The sequence below is a fragment of the Camponotus floridanus genome, unplaced genomic scaffold (genome assembly GCF_003227725.1).
Source record: "Camponotus floridanus strain SB8 unplaced genomic scaffold, Cflo_v7.5 scaffold38, whole genome shotgun sequence".
In the NCBI taxonomy this organism is placed as follows: domain Eukaryota; kingdom Metazoa; phylum Arthropoda; class Insecta; order Hymenoptera; family Formicidae; genus Camponotus; species Camponotus floridanus.
The window spans coordinates 837709-857143 of record NW_020229525.1 but is presented as its reverse complement, the minus strand read 5'-3'; the positions used below and the strand labels follow the sequence as shown (position 1 = coordinate 857143).

At 31.1% G+C, this 19435-nt stretch overlaps 1 protein-coding gene across 7 annotated transcripts; it reads left to right on the top strand.

Annotated features, from left to right (window-relative positions):
• The first annotated feature begins 2270 nt into the window (after positions 1–2270).
• LOC105249828 (pericentrin) lies at positions 2271–18809 on the top strand. Of its 7 annotated transcripts, none has more exons than XM_025411136.1 (19): positions 2271–2616; positions 2874–2990; positions 3563–3820; positions 3909–4070; positions 4160–4495; positions 4597–6261; positions 6389–6880; positions 7660–7794; positions 8023–8300; positions 8526–9187; positions 9450–9577; positions 10425–10478; positions 11214–11381; positions 12705–12770; positions 13320–13634; positions 13779–16624; positions 16784–17585; positions 17830–18206; positions 18574–18809. In XM_025411136.1, exons 1-19 carry the CDS (start codon positions 2554–2556, stop codon positions 18686–18688), a joined length of 9039 nt encoding a protein of 3012 aa, XP_025266921.1. In that variant the 5' UTR covers positions 2271–2553; the 3' UTR covers positions 18689–18809. The 7 variants fall into 7 exon arrangements, with proteins under 7 accessions (XP_025266921.1, XP_025266920.1, XP_025266919.1 ...); XM_025411135.1 differs by having other exon boundaries at positions 10422–10478; positions 12708–12770; XM_025411134.1 differs by having other exon boundaries at positions 10422–10478.
• The last annotated feature ends 626 nt before the right edge of the window (positions 18810–19435 follow it).

Here is a 19435-nt window from a genome sequence, read left to right as displayed (position 1 = left end):
CATTATAAAAAATTTAAAATAAATTTAATTTTTCCTTAATTAATATAATCTCATTTCAAGATTTTCATGTTAAAACTAAATTAAAACTTATATACTTAAACTACCGCGTTCATTGTTTCATATATACGCAATAATTTATAATCTTCTTAGGAGAATTTAATAATTAAATAAATTTAATAATTAAATTCCAACAATATTATAATCTTATTTTAATATTGTAATTATTACCTCAAGAATATATAATTATTTAATTCTACGTTAAGAAAATTATAATCTTTGATTTAAAAATGTTATTTTCTATCTAACATTGTTTCTTTTTCATTCAAGAAAATGAAATCTTAAATCACAAGAATATATTTTCCTTGATTGAACTATATAAAATGGCTCCATTCAATTATATTTTTCTTCAATTAAATTAAATTTTTCTTTAATTAATATAATCTCATTTTATTATAAAAAATTAAAAATAAATTTAATTTTTCTTTAATTAATATAATCTCATTTCAAGATTTCCATGTTAAAACTAAATACATTTTTAAAAGAAGAATATCCGCGTCTGCTTTGACAAGAAATGGGATAATAATCGCGAAATCTTTTCGCAATTTTCAAGCCTCCCTTGAAAGATCGCGTAACGAGCAACAAATTCACTACATGACGAACAAATACGAAGCTCAATTTTGTATCGGACGCACATGTGCGTGACATCACATTGCGAGTGCTCGCATCGTTAAGCGCTCCCACCCAGTATAGCAAGAACGCTTCTAGAGGAGCCGCCGTTATATGAGTCCGCTATAGCTGCGTGTCTGTAAAGCAGGAAGTTCCGTCGAAATAGAATAGAGGCGAATTGAACTATATACCTTTACGCTTCGTGAATTTCGCATTATCTCTCATTCGCCGCGCTCGATTCTTGATAGACCGGAACGATCGGATTAAGACACGAAGGAACGATGCGTAGGAGCGCACGCGTGAAATGCGCGTAAACAGTACACGAGTATGGGAAAGGACGATGTAGTTTAATAAATTTATTATCCGGATCTTCACGTGTTCCGCCAATGATGACAAATCGGAATAAATCTGACGAGCAAATATTTTATAACGGAAAGCATGAATGTGTGTATGTGTGTGTGTGTACGAAAAGAAATTATTTGGAGTCAAGCTCAAACGTAACGTCAAATATAACGAAACGTCGATATGAAAATAGTCTGATGTATAAATAGAAAAGGAAAATATTATGAAAATATACAAATATTTTAAATCTCCTTTATACTGCTAGTTTAGTAAGTGTGCGTACAGTTATAAAATATATCATATTGCAAAGAGAAAATCGACTTTACAAACATGTCCTGCATATTTGTGGATTGATAAACGAAATTCAACGAATAAAAAATTTGCTCGATAATAAAAATCTCGATAATATATAAAATCAAATTAATTAAATTGTAAATTGACAAATATAATACTCGTAGATCAGAAATTAATAAGAAATTTTTTATATATGTCACTTGTACATTTTAAAATAAAATACATTAGAATTAAGAAAAAACAAGATGTATATTAAAAATTGAAAAGTAATCTAACACCTTTGCTTTTCGATTGTTATATTTTGATAAAGAATTTATACGTGAAAAAAATATATAATTTTGATTAATTATATAAAAATTTAAATAAAAAAATTGCGCGCGCAAATGTAAAAAATTTATAATGTAATGCAAATGTATTACAACAATTTATTTGCAAGAAACTTGTTTCTCTTTATACATTAAATATAATTATTATAGAATAAAATAAAAGATATTTCGAAATGGAAATTAAAAAAAGTACGTGTAACATTAGAAGATAAAACGAGATATTTCGCGCATGTGTAAGAAATATATATATATACTATATTTATACATTTTTATACAATATAAAGATAAAACAAACATTTTACATTCTTAATAAATTAATATTTTATCATCAACGAAAGAAAGTCTATTGTACTTACAATTTTTTCTAGTATCTCTGACGAAAATCGTGCACAAGAACGAGAGCTTCAACATGACGTTATCGACTCAAGCTGGCAACATTAATTGAATTTTCGAGTTTTCATTCGTCATATTGGCACGATTAAGAATGCGTTCGAAAATCCTACTCGTGGGATAGAGTAGGACTTTCTTGACCAATCAGAATAAAGAATTCTTTGCTCCTTTTGACCTGAGTGGTCAATTAAAAATGCTGCTCCGCTTCCACGGATAGGATTTTTGAACGCATTCTAACGCGCGACCGTTTTAGACCAATGACCAACCGTTTCCAACCGCTTTCGTTGAGCGTTTTATTAATTAACCGCTTTCGAAATTTGTGTTTTTCAGTATTTTTATTATTTTACCGTACGATAAGCAACGTGATTGCGACGAGTTAAGATCGCGTGGTGATTAACTAAGCTGTATATCAGCTGACGTCGAGGCGTAAAATTTGAAATGTAGCGTACGATGAAGTGAATGGGCAGGTGAACGAGTACATTCTTTGTGTTCAAACGTCCTTTATGCGGGTCGAGACGTTTCGAAATTTATCGGAATGAGCACAGTACAAGATAAAAACGAGCGTAAAAAACGCTCGCTGGAAGCCGGCAGAGAAATGGCAAGCCTCCTCTATTCCTCCTCTAGTTATCGAGATGTTCACTCCTTTTTACAGTCTTGTTGTTTACTTCAATTCTTCTTGTTTACTCCAATATCTCGTTTCTTCGTTTCTCCCATCGTTTACTTACATTATTAATTTTATTGTTAATTTGCTGTCTGTTTCATCAACTATATCTTGAAGAAATATTCTTATAAAAATATATTATTAATATTTATTAATATTTGATACGTTTAATAATAATGTCGATTTTGTTACAGTTGGAAAAATACAAGGCAAGGCGATCTAAAGACACAAGTACAAATACACAATGCATGGAACAATCTGACGACGAATTATTACACAACGAAAAATCTACATTGGTTAAAGAATCTGGAGTAAGAATAAGAAACAATAGTTTTGCATAAATATATATTTTTGATTATTTAAACATACGACGTTTCGACCATTTGGTTGTGGTCCTTTTCAAGTATAAATTTCAATAAAGATGATCAGTATTGTACATAAAGAATGCAAGAAACTAGCAACATGTCAAAATTATTAGTTAAATTTGAAAGAGAGAAACGAGAGAGAACTGAAAACATTGTATCAGAGTCAAAATTTGTTACATTATATTTTGACTCTGGTACAATGTTTTCAGTTCTCTCTCGTATCTCTCTTTCAAATTTAACTAATAATTTTGACATGTTTCTTGCATTCTTTATCTACAATATTGACCATCTTTATTGAAATTTATACTTGAAAAGAACCACAATCAAATGGTCGAAACGTTATATGTTTGAATAATAAAGAATTAATTTGCGCTAGTTGAGTCGTTTCTACATATTATTATTTATACCTTGAATTAATTTACTAGCGAGTTTTTAACATTGAGAATTTGATTTATATATTTTTGCATAATTAGTATTGCTTGTTCGATGCTAATATGTATTTTTCTTCTTATGTTAAGGTAAATGAAGATATATCCTCGAGGGATATAACACACAGCAGTGTTAGTATAAGCGAGGGAGAACCAGATGCTGATTTGGAAGGATTAGCAGGTCGTGTTGCAGAATTGGAAGAACTGTTGCAAGGGAAAGAAGCTATAGTTGGAGCTTTAAATGCGGAAATTGATCATCTACGAGCTGAAACATCCTCTCCAAATTCATCACAAAGCCAGAGCAGCAGTGTACATGGAAAAGATATTATACCTTTGTATCATATAAAAGTAAGTCATTTTTATAAATGACTTACATATATAAATATATCTTGTTAGAAAATAATTGCCACTGTATAATATTTTTTTTGTCAAACAGTTGCAAGAGTTTGAAAATGCACTATGTGAACGTGATACTTTAATAGAACAGTTAACAGTATCTTTAGAACAAGCGTTATCTGCCAGAAGTGCTCTCACAGGACAACTTAATGCCTTAAACACCCTGCAGTTAGACAATCCTAACATGAACTTGCAGCAAAAGGTAAATGCCATACAATTCATGCTGCATTTTATAATTACTAATATATGATGATAATTTTATAAAATGATGCATAATTATAAATGTTTTAGATTGAAGCGCTGGAAACAACAATGGACGATAAAGAAACGTTAATTTGTCGATTGAACGCGCATTTGACAGACATTCGTAAACATGTACAAACGTTGGAAATGGAAAGAGAAACGCGAAATGCCGAAATCAATGATTACAAAATACAGATAAATAATCTAACTGAACAAGTTCGTCTGAGTGCCACAGAGAAAAATTTAAACATTGATGAGACCTTGGCACAACAGAAACAATATGAAGCACGTATTGACAAAATCAAACAGGATATGCAGCATATTTTGAACAAATTTACCACTGTAACAAATGCCAATGCAACGCGCCACCAGCAAGAGTTAAAAGTAGGCACTTTATTATATTTTTTTTATATATATAACTTTGTTTAAATATTTTAATTACATAAATAACATTGTGACATTTTCATTTAAATATATTTATATAGGAATTAACTCTAAAAAATGAAGCTGAAATTGTTAATACAAAAGCCAAATATGAAGAAAACATCAAAGTATTGAAGGATGAAAATAAAATAGTAACTGATCGTTTAAACAAAGAATTGCTGAACTTGGAAAGCAGGCACGCCAAGGAATTATCCGTCTTCCAAACGCAGCTGGCCCATTATAAGAAAACTGTCGAAGCGTTAAAGCTCGAATTGGTGAATCACTCCGAATCACAAAAAATTGCTCAATCAGAAGCCCAGTTGTATAAATCAAAGCTAGATGAATTGAGATTAGAAGCAGAGAACGAACGACGCATGCAAAGTTTACAGTTTCAAAAAGAAAAAGATTTGTTAAACGAGCAAATTAAACTACACAAAATTCAACTGGAGGAAATTACGTCGAAGCACATTGCAACACTGAGCATTCTAGAATCCAAGGAAAGTATTGAGCGATCGCTAGAACAGGCTTTATCAAACGCCGCTACGCTAAAGGAGGAGAATGACTCGCTGAAATACAAGCTGGATGATTTGTCATGCAGATATTCCGCGGCGCAGTCAATGATCGAGAACAGTCAGATGCATGAAAGAAATTTGAGTGGTAGGATATATGAACTGGAGAGATCTTTATCGCGGTTTGACGCTACAAGCGTCAGCACAGTTAGCGAACTAGGTGAAACCATGTACAAAACTTTTGATGATGAGGTTCTTCAGCATCAAATGATAAAACGAAAGTTTGAGGATAAAATGGAGATGGAAGCGAAATTGGTCGAAAAAATTCATATTCTCGAAGAAGATTTGCACAAAGCGAATGACAAGCTAAAACAGACCGATCTCGAGAAGAAGACCTACGAAAAACAACTAAAAGATATGAAAAATACATGTGACAAGCTGCAACGGGAAGTTAATTCCTTGAAAGAGATCAATCGTGTGACATCTCATGATGATTCTGTTCAGGAATATTTTGAAAACGATATTCTGACGAATGATGATTTGGTGCGACGTGTAGAGGTTCAGCAGCAAGAAATCGAGAGCCTAAAACTACTTATGGAGCAGAAAGAAACAGAAAATGAGAAATATAAAAAAAATTTTACTGAAACAACAGAGAGAGCGGAAAAACTGGAAGCACAATGCGAGCAATTAAGAGAGGGCTTAGTCCATGCATGGGCTCAATGTGCCGAGTTTGAAGAAAAATTGAATCAAACTGCAATGAGTGATAGCAGTAAACTCAACATGTCCTTGAATAGTACGGCCTCCAAGAACTTTAAGACAAATCAAAGTTTAGATGATAGTACATCAAATCAAAATGTAATAGATGAGACAAAAACTCCAGAATCGAACATTACTAATACCAGCACATTAATGGATAATATTAACGTGAAAAACAGCGAAAAAGAAGTACAACAAATTCTGGAAGGCGAATTAAGCATAGATGAGATTAAGTTTAAATTATCTCGTTATTATACATTATGCGAGAAAATGATCACAGCCGCGGAAAAAGCACAGCCCTCGACGGAAAACGCCGCTTTACAAATGGAGAAGGAAATGCTAAGTCAAGAAATCCAGGACATGATGAACCGATATAAAGAAGAATTAGAATCTGTTAAAGCGGATTCTGCCAAAGAGATCAACAGATTGCAGTTGTTGGTGCAGAATTTCAAGTCATTTCAGGCAAGTCTTTTCATCTTTAATATTTTTCTTGTTTATATTTGACGAATTTCTTGTAATGTCCGTATTTTTGCTATTATATAGTTTTTACAACTATTCCTTTTTTAATTGTATTTTTTTTCGTCTCAAGGATGGGAATGACATTAATGATATAAAAGCTGAACTTAATGCACGCCATGCTAAGGAGATGGAGGAACTTCGGACATACTTCGAACAAAAATGCTTGCAGATGGAGAAACAATATTCCGAAGAGATCTTCAGCCAGCAATCAAAACGAATTTCTGATGATAGTGAAACTGAAGAGCTAACGGATGATCTATATTATGGTGGTGCAGGCGATTGTTTAAACGCATCCAATTCTCGTGCAGTAACGTCTGACGCCAACGAGGAATCTTTGAAGGATAAGATCCTAGATGCTGAAAACCAAGCGCGTCTTGAAACAGAATATGAAAATAGCATCCAAGCATTGCGACAAGAATTGGAGCATAAAGTAAAGAAAATTCAAATTATCAAGGCTGATTATGAGAAAGCAATCAAAGATCAAAAAGAATTGTACGAATTTCAAATTCGCGATCTTGAAGCAAAGCTAGAACGTTCCTTGGCAGTATCTATCGTGCACCAGGTGAGAAAAAATTTTCTAATTATTATGAGATTTTGCTTTATTAATGATACATTTGTTGATAATAGCAATTTTTTTTGTGCCATGTGTGTTGTATGTAAAGATCGTTTGCTTACAATAATAATATTCAAACATTCTATTATAAAACAGTTCATACTTTGAATGTATCAATATATATTTTTGAAAATGGAATATAATTCTCATATATGTGAATTTTAATTAAACTACAATGTTTTTTTTATATTCTACATACAATTCTCCAAAAACTCTATAAATTCATGAAATAGAATTCTAATAGTTCAGCTTGTTAAAATATATATTATATATTATATAAATCTTATTTCTTCATCAAATATATATCAACAATTAATTGAAAGATTTCAATTAAAATTTATTATATTTTATCTATTAAAAATAAAATTTTATATATATATATATATATATATATATATATATATATATAATTAGGAAGAACTTATTTATTTATTTATTTATATTTATTATAGAAGTTATGGCAAAATTTTTATTATAAAATTCAGGAAATGTGTTAAAATGTAGATGCATGGCATGATCAGCGTGCACTAATTATTATTAGTACATTTTTCATCTTGAAATTTCTTTAATTTCTTGTTTTTCAATCTCTTTTATTGTAATTAATGCATTTTTTCCTTTTAAAATGTACAAATGAAAAATAAATTATCTTTTTCCACTATGAATTTATATCAAAATACAAATTTATTTGTGACTAACATGCCGCTATGCGACTTCATGTTTGCATGCAGTATTGTCAGACAGAATGGGAGACATTGGAAAATGATGAATTATCGAGTCTGCGTGACGCTTATAATCATCAGTTGGAAGAACAGATCGCGCTAGCTAGACAGGACATTGTCAACGCTCTTCAAGAACAATTTCAGGTAGATGTGGATCGTATGAAACTGGACAGATTGAGAATGAGATATAAGCGAAATGAAAATTAGCTGCAAATTTTTTAAATCAAAAGTTTATAATTTCTGTGTGTTACTTTGTATGTTGCCATATAAGCTTCTGCTTATAGGATTTGCCTTCATGTATTTGTTCGATGACTTATTAAGAGACCTATTTAGGAGATGTTTATTGAAAGTTGCAATTATGATTGTGTACAGGCATTATTATCAGTGGAAGCAGATAAAGAAGATAATTGGCCGACCGAATTGTTAGAACTGCGAGATAAATTCACATGCAACGCTAAGAAAGAAATTGAGGAAATAAAAAAGATGCATAATGCTGAATTAATTCGTCTGAGAGATGAACACGCTTGCAGTGTAGCACGAATGTGCGAGCAATACCAAAAAGAAATCGCCAATCTTAAAACTCAAAATTCAAGTAATAATCAAGAAGTTGGCTGTGTTGAATCTCTGGAAAATAATATTATGGAAGAAAGGTAATTGATGAAATATTATCTTATATAATTTTAATATAATTTTAATATAGAATCATAGAAAATATTTAATATATTTTTGAAAGATTTTTAATCTTCAAATTGATTTGTGAATTGAGAATTAAAGTAATTTGAGTCTCGTATTTCTAGAGGTCACAATAGATATGAAAAATTTAACTGTACAAACATTTTAACATGTTTAAATATGTAATGTAAAATTTTTATTAGGGATAATTTAAAGAAAACATGTGTGACTCTCAAGAATTTGATTGGAGAATTAGTTAATTACTTTGCCATCTGTGAAGAAGAAGTCAACAATACTCTGATCAATGAAGTTCTGAAAAGACAATTAACAGAATCTGTCTTTACTCATGAGGGAAATTTAAGCAAAGACGACAGTATTACATCCGAAACACAATGCAAAGACCAAAGATTCAATCAAACCAACATTAAAAGAGTCCATTTTGCTCCCCAATCCAGCAAAATAAATTCCATTGTTAACAGCGATAACAAGACAATGGTTGAGGAAGACATGGATGAGATATTAAGAAAGGAACTAAAAGCTTGTTTAAGACGTCTGAAATCGGATAGCACACAAATACTCAACCTTTCACTACCAAGCGGCGAAGACAATATTGGATTGTCGTCAAAAGAGACTCTCTTAGCAAACAATCTTAATGAAGAACTTTCTTTAAAATTGAATCATGCTGAAGCTTTGATAATAAGTTACCAAGAAGAAGCAGAACGATTAAAATTGCATATTTTAGAATTACAACAAAAGTTAATTAGTGCGGAGAACAAAAAAGAAGTAATCACAGAAGGATACGGCGAAAGCTATCTCTCTGGAGTTGATATTGCATTGCAAGACTTTTCACAAGTGCTAGAAAAAGGTAAATTTCTATGTAACTTTTGTAAATTAGTAGCTTATTTGTTAAACATATAAGATCAATTGATATATATAATTATATAATTTTTATTATCAATTATAATTCTAATGTTTTACAAGAAATGGATATTTCATTTGATATCAAACTTATAAGTTATATTAATTAAGTAATTTATTTATTTCAAATATATTTATATTATTAGCACACTTATTTTTTATGTTTTAAATATTTTGTTTAAGCGATATATTTTTATATATAATTGCAGCTAGACATGTGTTATCGAATGGCGGAGGTGACACATCTTATTTATTACAATTAATAGAAGAGTTGTGCAGGCAAAATGACAAACTATTGGACGACGCTAGAAGGGAAAGGGAAGATTTGCAACAACAGGTAAAATTATTCATTTTTATTATTTTTCAAAATGCATTGTTGCATGATTTCTGATTATTCGATATTGGTATGTCAATACAGTTATGAGTATTGTGGTGTACTGTTCATTGAAAAATGACTTGTCTTTGTAATTCATTACAATTCTAAACACTTCTATATCACATGCTTCATATTTACATTATATTTATATCGTACCTGTTTTTATTATACAGCAACACATACAATTAACACAGATATGTTTTTCTCTTATATGGCACGTTTTTTACACAATGCAATTGTGAAAAAGTATGTAATTATTTTAATTTTTTTTCTTTATTTTTAAGTTAATATTAGAAGGAATTAAAAATGATTTTTTATTACACACATTATACAGAGTGTCTTATGAAAACTGAATATTTTAGTGCTTCAATCTTTTGAGATTTTTGGCTTTTGCATATTATTAGTTGAAATCACAAATCATTAAGTCTCTATGTAATCTTTTATTAAATATATAAGTTTTTATTTTCCTTGCATTCTATGATGTTCAGACCTTGAAATTCTTATTTTTATTGAACTAAATTTTGAATATTTCAGCAATTTACTTCAAGAATAAACTTACATATTCATTTTTTCTCGTACACCCTGTATATAAAATAATGACAGTATTTTTCATTAATCATTTCATCAATTTATAAAACAACCATAATTTAAAATAGTGTGCACGTATGGCAATTATATATATATCATTCTATAAATAAATATTTTATTAATCACATAGAGTTAATAGAGAAAATTCTCCAAATTAAAAGTGTAAAGGTCTGCAATGTAGGTTTTAAGAGATTGATTGGCGTTCTTGTCTTGCCAGCAGGTACCTTTAGAACCCACTCCTACCCCATACATTCACAGGGTTTGCTGCAAAAAGGTAAATTATAGAATTACTAATATTAATCTAAACGCTCTTCGCGTAAGTTACTCTCCCATATCGGCTATAATAAATTAATATACGTGTAACGCTCTATCATAAAATTAGAAAGTGTAAATAAATTTTTTTTTAAATGTGTCATTTATATCATTTCTAACGCCCATTTGTAACTATATATACGTTTGTGGTAGTGCTATTAAAATGTACTGTTGCTTAAATATTTATCACATGGTGTTGCAATATATAATAATCGCTTTGCATGCTATATTGTAGGCACATTTTATTATAATGCAATAGAATGAGTCTTTTATTACCTAATATCTTGCTATTAATTATTTTATTATTTGTGAGTGAAACACATTGTAACTAACAATGACAAAAACTATTATCAAATAATTGTAATCCAATTAACATTATTTGTAAAAATTATAGAAAAAAATTTATTTTTCAAAATTCTTTTTTAAAACCTATTTTTCTAATTTTTTAACATACTTTATTTATTAACTTTTTTATTTAATAAGAATTTGTATAATTTCGAAAAATTTTTTTAGATATTTGTGAGTCTTTTAACAATCTGTTTTATTGTTTATGTTGTTAAAAAAATTAAATTTGCGAATTTATGAGTTGTGTGTTCTAAAAATAATTAAAGTGAAAACACATCTACGATAAAAATTTATTACTATACATTTCTACGATTACTATTTATTATTTCTAACTGTAGTTACTTTTATACAGATTGAGGCAGCGGACAAGCAATTGCGAGCGACGCGCCGATTTCTGGACGAGCAAGCGAGCGAACGGGAGATGGAGCGTGATGAAGCCGCAAAGCAAATTCAACTCTTGCAAGAACAGCTCAAGGAACGCGAGCGTAAAAAGGAGAGAGATATACGAATGAGTTGTGAGGTAAAATTCTTCTTGAAATCATTTAATCCTTTAAATGTGATGATTTTTTTGTTAAGTACAAACATAAAACATACGCTTTTGTGATCACTCGCTGGCTAGCTAAGGTTTACTGACTTTTTAATTAATCCTTAATTAGTTAAAGATTGCGATATTGTGACGTTTGAAAATTTTTAAAGAGAGAGATATTATTCTTCGCATTTCAAAATTAGATATTATAATTCAAACATTTTGAAATCTGAAGAGATTTTAAGTAAATGATAATATAATGATTTGGTTATTACTAATTTAAGGATTAATTAATCCAAATATTTCTAAATTCACTTTAGCAGTTATTGCACTAACCAGAAAAAACTGGCATAACGACTGCCATTTCTAAAACTTAACTACAGGTCTCTGTGGTTATTTTAATGTAAAATTTAACATAGATTTAAGGCTGTTAAAAATAGAATATATGCCTTTATAGAAAATGAGGTCAAGTTTATAAATTTAACATAGAGAGAGAAGATTCCTTTATTTAAATTATAATATTGCTATTTAAATAATATATACAGGATGTTCGGAAAATCACTCGCAGTACTTCGGGAAGTGATTCGGGATTTCGGGATTCCAGAAAGAAGGAAAAAAAGTTATAAACATATCCGAAAATAAGTCGTTTTCAAGTTATAACCACTTTTATGTTAAAAAAAATCGTAATTTATAGTCCACTGGGCATCCCTCTTTTTTAAATTTAAAAATTTTTAATTTGAGAAAAATTTAAAGAGGGGTGCCCAGTGGATAAATTACGATTTTTTTTAACATAAAAGTGTCTACAACTCGCAACTTATTTTCGAACTATGTTTACATAACTTCTTTTCCTTCTTTTTGAGTCTCGAATCACTTCCCAAAGTACTACGGGCGATTTTCCGAACACCCTGTATAATAATATATAGATTGCAAATATATATGTAAATTATAATTATAGTTCAGCAATCAAATTTACTGATATTTTTACACAATTCTATGTACTAATAATGCATTAATTATTTTTATAAATTTTGGATGTAATCACATGATGTATCTTTTTTTATTAAAAACATATTAAAGATAAAATATTATATAAAACTTACATTTTATTAATAAAGAAGGGATTTAAATAGCAATCAAGAGAAACAATTCTATTAAAAATACAATGTAATACAGAACTTAAATTTAACTACAAATGAGAGGATTTATTATTTTGAAAATTAATTGTATCGCTGGCAATTAATGTCACGCATCACTACTAATTGTATTAACACAAATTTTTCTGCACTCTGGTTTGGGTTTTCTATTTGTCGCACAAAGCAGTCTGAGCTATCATCTGAAAGAACTTCAGGCATCCCTGAGCTTCAAGCCACGCCCGATGCAACTGTGAGTGATATTGTATTTAATTTGATTTTTGACACAGTTTTTGCTTCCTCATGAACATACAGTGGCTAAGATTAACACGTTTGCTAAAATTACATATTATTTAGCAAATTGCATAACTGTACAGAGTTTACTTATTTATCTTTACTCCAAAAATATATTGAGAAAAATTAAACACCTTAATGTATTTAAATGCCTAACACATTCGATAAATAATAAGTGAAAATATTAAAAATGATATAATGAAAAAGTTCAGACTACTTGACAAAAATATACATTTCACTTTTATTTTTTACAACTTTTTTTATATAATTTTTACTTAGTAATTATATAATTGTTTTTATATAATTAATTATGCATATATAGTTTTCTTTTTACCCACTGTATGTTAGCATATAATTATTGTAAAACCAAAGATAATATATATCTCTATGCTTTACTTGTTGGGTCATGCTTGACTGGAATTATAGGTGACATCCTGAAAAAAACGATGTATTAATAACTAGCTAATATATATGTATATACTACATACATATGATTTATAATTTATAGGTGGAGGCTCTCGAATCTCAGGTGAGAGAAATGTCATCGTTAATGTCCGACACGGAGGCAAAGAAGTCGGAAAAGGAGAGTGAATTGAAAGCTGCAGTGGATAAAATATGGGTCTTACGAGAGATTATTGCTGACTTGGAACAACAGTTACAAGTTAAAATTGAGAGGGAAGAATCTTTGCAGTTACAAATCAGTCAATTGGAAGCCGTGATAACCGCACAAACAAAAAATCAGCAGGATTTAGTTCAAGAGCTGGACACTATCAAATCTGGCACTGAAAATAAACATTTAAATGAACAAATTAATCTTTTAGAGGTAAATATCATATAAATACATAAATTATACAGATATATATAAAAAGAGAAAGAGGAAAGGAAAGAGAAAATAATATTATACAAAAAATAATATTCTCTATTATTAGGATAATAATATTCTCTATTATTATTTCTCTATTTTTAGGAGGAATTGAATAAACACAAATTAAGCTCAGAACACTTTAATGTCAATTCGTCCGTTCTGAAGCAGATAAAAGCAGAACTTCACGAGATGCAAAATCAATTAGACAAAAGGATCCGAGAATTGGAATCCGCGCATATGTGCAGTTCCAATTTGAGCTTGAGTCAGCCGAGTGAAGACGTTTCGATTAGAGAACAAATTGACGCAACGAGATGTTTAACACCAGATGATCCGTCCTCACCGCCAATGTTGCCTCTGGATCAAGTACTCAAGTTGAAAGATAAAATGCTGAAGCATGCACGCGCGGAGGAAGTAGCTTTTAAAAGAATCAAAGATCTAGATATGCAATTGACAGCGATGAAGAATCAGAATGAAGAATTACTAGCGGAGCAGGAGATTTTACATCAGACAATATCCGAACAATTATTCCAGATTGAAGCGATGCGCAGTCGCTTAGAACAACACAGGCAAAGTGCTCCATTCGCTCAGAAACAGGCAACATCTCGTTTAGAATTACAATTGCACGAAGCTACTACAAAGTATCACTCATTGGAGCAAACTATTACTAACAAAGAAATAGAATTGAAAGAATTGAAAACTCAACTCGAAAGAACCAATCAAATGCTGGCGGAGAAGGAAACAGAAATGGAAAACTTCTTACAATCGGAAAATAGCGCATTACGAAAGATTGATCAACTGAAAGATCAATTAAAACTCGTTCAGGAGGAAAAGAAAATGTTGCAAGTAAAGCTTGGAACCCAAGAACATGCTCAATCAGAACTGCCGCAATTGATTGACACCATGTTGGCAGATAAGAACGAAGAAATTGATCATTTAAAGGAGCAATTATCTAGAAAGGAGAAACAATTAAACGCCTATTCATCGCTTGCTTTGGACGATACGCAACTGAGGGATTTGACGAAACAAGCAGAAGCCAAGAACAGCGCGCGAACATTGAGCGATATCCTTTCTATACATTCAGAATGCGAGGAATTCCCTGAAGCTATTCGAGCTATTAGTGCAACGCACATGACATCGCAAAATATTTCCAACATTAAAGTTCCTACATCGAAAAATACATTAACTGTAAATACTTTCGATACTGCAGAGGTATCGTTACTCAATGTAGATAAAATAGATGCTCAAGTTCCACCGTTGGATTTAGATTCACGCACACATAGCTTCAGTGACGTCCGTCACTCAGAAATTGAGTTGCATCATACCGAAGGCGAATCAAAATTGTCATCTCCCAAGAACAATGATATCAGCGAAGATTCTCGACGAACCGATGAATTACTTAATGAAAAGATGAAAGAAATTGAGAACTTGTCAAGTCAACTGCAAATTCTGCAGCAGGAACTGGAACTGAAGTCTGATGCTTTAAATAAACATGAAATCGAGTTGGATTCCATGCAGAAACAGTATCAAGAGATGGAGGATGAGTATAAAGAAATTGTTGAAAACTTGGTACGAGATAAAAATTTTTATAAAAGTCAATATGAATTGAGTCAAGCGTCAGAGAGTAAAATAAAGAAAGATCTGGAAGAAGTTGAGAATATTTTAAAATTGAAGACAGATGAGCTCGAAGATCACAAGAACAAAATGCAAGTAAATGAAAGGATCATCACGGAATTGAATATGAAGAACTCAAAGCTGAAGAAAGAGATAACAATTAGAGAGACGGATCAAGTAAAAAATAACTTGTTACTGCAAGATAAGACACAGGAACTACAAAGATTCAAGGAACTTATTCTGGAGAAAGATATCGCATTGGAGACTCTTCAAACACGCAATGTTGAAATCGAGAACGAGAACAAACAGTTGTACGAGTTCAAGACAAAGTTTCATGCGCATGAACAAGAAATTGCCGAATTGCAAGACGAGATCTTGCGATTGACAGACGGTTTAAATAATCGAGATCAGGTTATCCGTAAATTAGAGGAGATAGCAAAACGAACAAGCGACGTTCACTCAGGTGCATCATCACCCTCATCTTCTATAAGTAATAAAGACCAAGAAATCCATCATCTACAGGAGTTTTTGAAAGAAAAGGACAAAGTAATTAGGCAGATGAGCGACGATAGTAAGAGCTTGCAGCAAGCGTTGGAAACTATTCAGAACAAGATGAAGGAATCTGGTAATGTTGTGGAACTAAGAAGAAAATTGAAGGATGAACGCAAGGTGAACGAGGATTTGAAAAATATAGTGCAACAATTACAGAAGGAGTTAGAATTAAAAGATGCATCTGCACAATGCTCGCAGGATGATAGCGATATTGAAGATATGGTCCAACGGGAACTGAATCTCTCCGCGCGATTGGATAAGCAAATTATGCAGGTCATTAAAAACGATGGCAACGAAGAGATAGAAGGAGCGACGAAAGAATGTCAGCAGAAGTTGAACGAGATCAATTTAGACAATATGGAGCTGAAGAAACTGAAAGAGGATCTTGAAATCGATTGTGATATAATGAAACATCGGATCGCCCAATATGAGAATCGTATTCTGCAATTGAAGACTGATTTAACAGAAGAGACAAAGAAAGTAGTCAGACTAGATCAGGAACTTATGTCCGAGAGAAACACAATAAAGTTCTTAAGGATGCAGATAGAAGAACATCGTCGAAAGACAGAAATGGGACGAGTTCAAGATACCAATTTAATCGAATTTTTGCAGAAAAAACTGGTAATCTCTCTGGAGAACGAGGGAAAGCTTCGTAATGATCTAGCATCGATGAGGCAACAGCAGATTAATCTAGAATCACAATTTACGTCCATGAAGAAATTGATAGAAACTGAAAACATTAATCTGTCAAACTTTGCTACAGCTGCACAGAATAAACCAGAGAGGTATACACGTTAATTTTTAACTTATTTAATTTTTTTTTATTGTTTTTATGTATTATGTATATTTATTGTTTTTATGTCTAATGTTCTTTGACGTTTTGTGTTATATAATATACTATTGTATGATACACTAATATTTTTCTTTTATTTCTTCTATTTAAGGACAAGCGATCCCAAGGAAAGTCGTGATAACAATACAGAGTTGCGGGAAAATATAAAGAGATTAGAAACTGAGGTGAGTACATATGAAAAGCGATTGGAAATCGCAACAGAAGAACAAGAAAAATTGATCAGCAGCCTAACATTAGCTAATGGAATGAAGGAAATTATGGAAGCGAATCTGAATAGAACTATGAAAGAATTGAAAGAACGGGAAGAAGAGCTTGATTATCTGCAGAAGCAGCTAAAAATGATGACAGAAGCTGAAAATAACAAACGAGACACTGAACTGGACGAAATCAAAATATTGCGCAGAGAAATTAGCATCGCTCGTGAAACTAAGATAAATCTAGAGGCTGACATAAATCTTGCAAGACAAAAACTGAAGGAATCCGCAGATCGAGAGCTGAAGCTTACACATATGGTGGAATCCTTGAAAGAACGAGAAACAGATTTTAATACGAAACTAATGATTGCAAAAGAGAAGGAAAAGAGCCTAAAGGATTGGATCGAGAATTTGCAACCAAACTTAAAAGTCATTGCCGAAAAAGAAGAAAATATAAGGAAGCTGGTGAATTTCAACACAGATACACCTGCAAGCTCTGTACAGAGGATTAAAGACTTAAATGAATTAGTCGAGAGATACTCTGTCGAGAAGAACAATCTTGAACAAGAACTCGACAAGATGATGGTAGATAAGGAAATGTTGATGAATCGTGCGAAGGTACTCGAAGGAGAGATAAAGAAACTGAAAAGCGCACAGGCTCCTACATCCAACAATTCAACAACAGTTCCTATTGAAAGGGTATCCCCAATTTTATATTTTTTTAATAATTAAAATTATAATAATTAAAATATATATTGTGAATTCAATTTTTCCGTCTTGCAAGATTAAAAGATAACAGTTGATTTGATTAATGACGCATTATTTTTACATTTTTTTAAAAAATTTTTTTATAACAATTTATATACGCAGAGATTAATCAATTATACATTTCAGAGTATAAATAGCAATAAATATAACATAATCTTATTTTTTATATGTCCAGTTGCAAAAACTTTACGGCTCATACTTACGAGTAGACAGTAGACGAAAGGCATTGGCATACCAGAAGAAATATTTGCTGTGCATCGTTGGCAGTTACCAATATTGCGAGGAGAACACATTAAGTGTGCTCGCGCAATTGACTCAATCTCAACGCATTTACACGCGATTGTCGCATAAGAAAAAAGTGCGGTTCAGGATCGCCGTGTTAACAATAGTCAGTATATACAGGATGAAATGGTTGACTCAACGTTGGCGAATAGGAAAACGCGTGGGTGCTAATGCTATTATAGGTAGTGTAGATCAATTAGTAATTGATGCGCCGCCTACCATAAAAATTGCGTCGAATTATTCTCCACCAGTGAGAGAAAGGACGACAAAGTAAGTAAAAAGTGACAAAAGTATTATATATTTTTCTATTAAATTTACAGAGATGATCATCTAAAATCTTTCTAAAATGGCAAGACAATTATCTAGCAAAGAAACATCTCTAACTGATAGATTTGTTGTGTATTCTGTATGACTCTGTCTTTAAAAAAATATCGCAATCTTGTTGAAATCAAATTATCAATTTTATCATTGAACTCAAAATCTTACCATCTCTATATATTTTTCTATTTATCATTGTATAACAGCATTTGGCTCACATTTGATTATTGAGAAATTTAAAGCGTATAATTTGTATTTTTTTTATTATAACGATTATTTTATACACATTATATATATATATATATATTGTATGTTTCAGTAAATTAAGCGGATTGAATACCATCAAACAGTATTATCAAGAAGTAAAAAATTTCCAGGGGATACTTGACGCAGCTTGGGCAGAGACAGGAACTAGTCATATTATCTCAGAATAACATATTTTTAAAACTTGTAGGAGAGAGGAAAGAGAAGGGAGAAATTTAGATATAGTTAGCATTAAGAATATTATGTAATCATTTAAAACAATGTTGCATCATATAGGTCGTGTTTCTTAAAATTTGTTCACACAATTTGTTAATTTTCGAGTTTTTTTTTCTTAATTTTGGACTCAAATTTTCTTAGACTTGATCAATTTTGAATCTCTAGATTTAAATATCAATTTGTCAATTTGTCAATTTTGACTCGCGAATTTAAATGTTAACTGTTTCTCTACTAGAGTAAAAAAATCTTGAAATTTTTTTATCAATGAGAATTTAAATTTTTATGCAGACATTGTTTACGGTTGATATATATTCACTTTTTTTTTAAGTCTGATTTTTTCCTATTTCATCATTTATTGTAATACTTTTTTCTTTTGTTTGCTAAACACGTCCTGTATTTTGTACTAAATTGCAATCGTCAATGGCCGATCTGCATGGGATTTCTATTTCCGTTCGACTGCACGATTTACATCGCATTAATTGATAATAAACTTGATCATAATTGATCATAAACTCAACTGATGAGAGAAATGTAAATTTCGTCAGCTTGACCGGAAATAATCGGAACTGGGCATTTATATGGACTTTGTAATGTAGAAAGAGACTGCGGCTTTATATATTTTTCACTCGCATTACTATCTCATGTGAGGTTTTTTATTTTCGCGGTATCTTTCACGTATTGATTACAGTGACGTAATTTCT

Bases quoted from the DNA above. Each gene is read 5' to 3' on its own strand.
- LOC105249828 (XM_025411134.1), top strand. From the start codon at position 2,554: ATGAGCACAGTACAAGATAAAAACGAGCGTAAAAAACGCTCGCTGGAA. The intron at 12,771-13,319 runs GTGAGTGATATT...TATAATTTATAG, and splicing joins AAGCCACGCCCGATGCAACT to GTGGAGGCTCTCGAATCTCA. The intron at 17,586-17,829 runs GTATCCCCAATT...TTATATGTCCAG, and splicing joins CAACAGTTCCTATTGAAAGG to TTGCAAAAACTTTACGGCTC.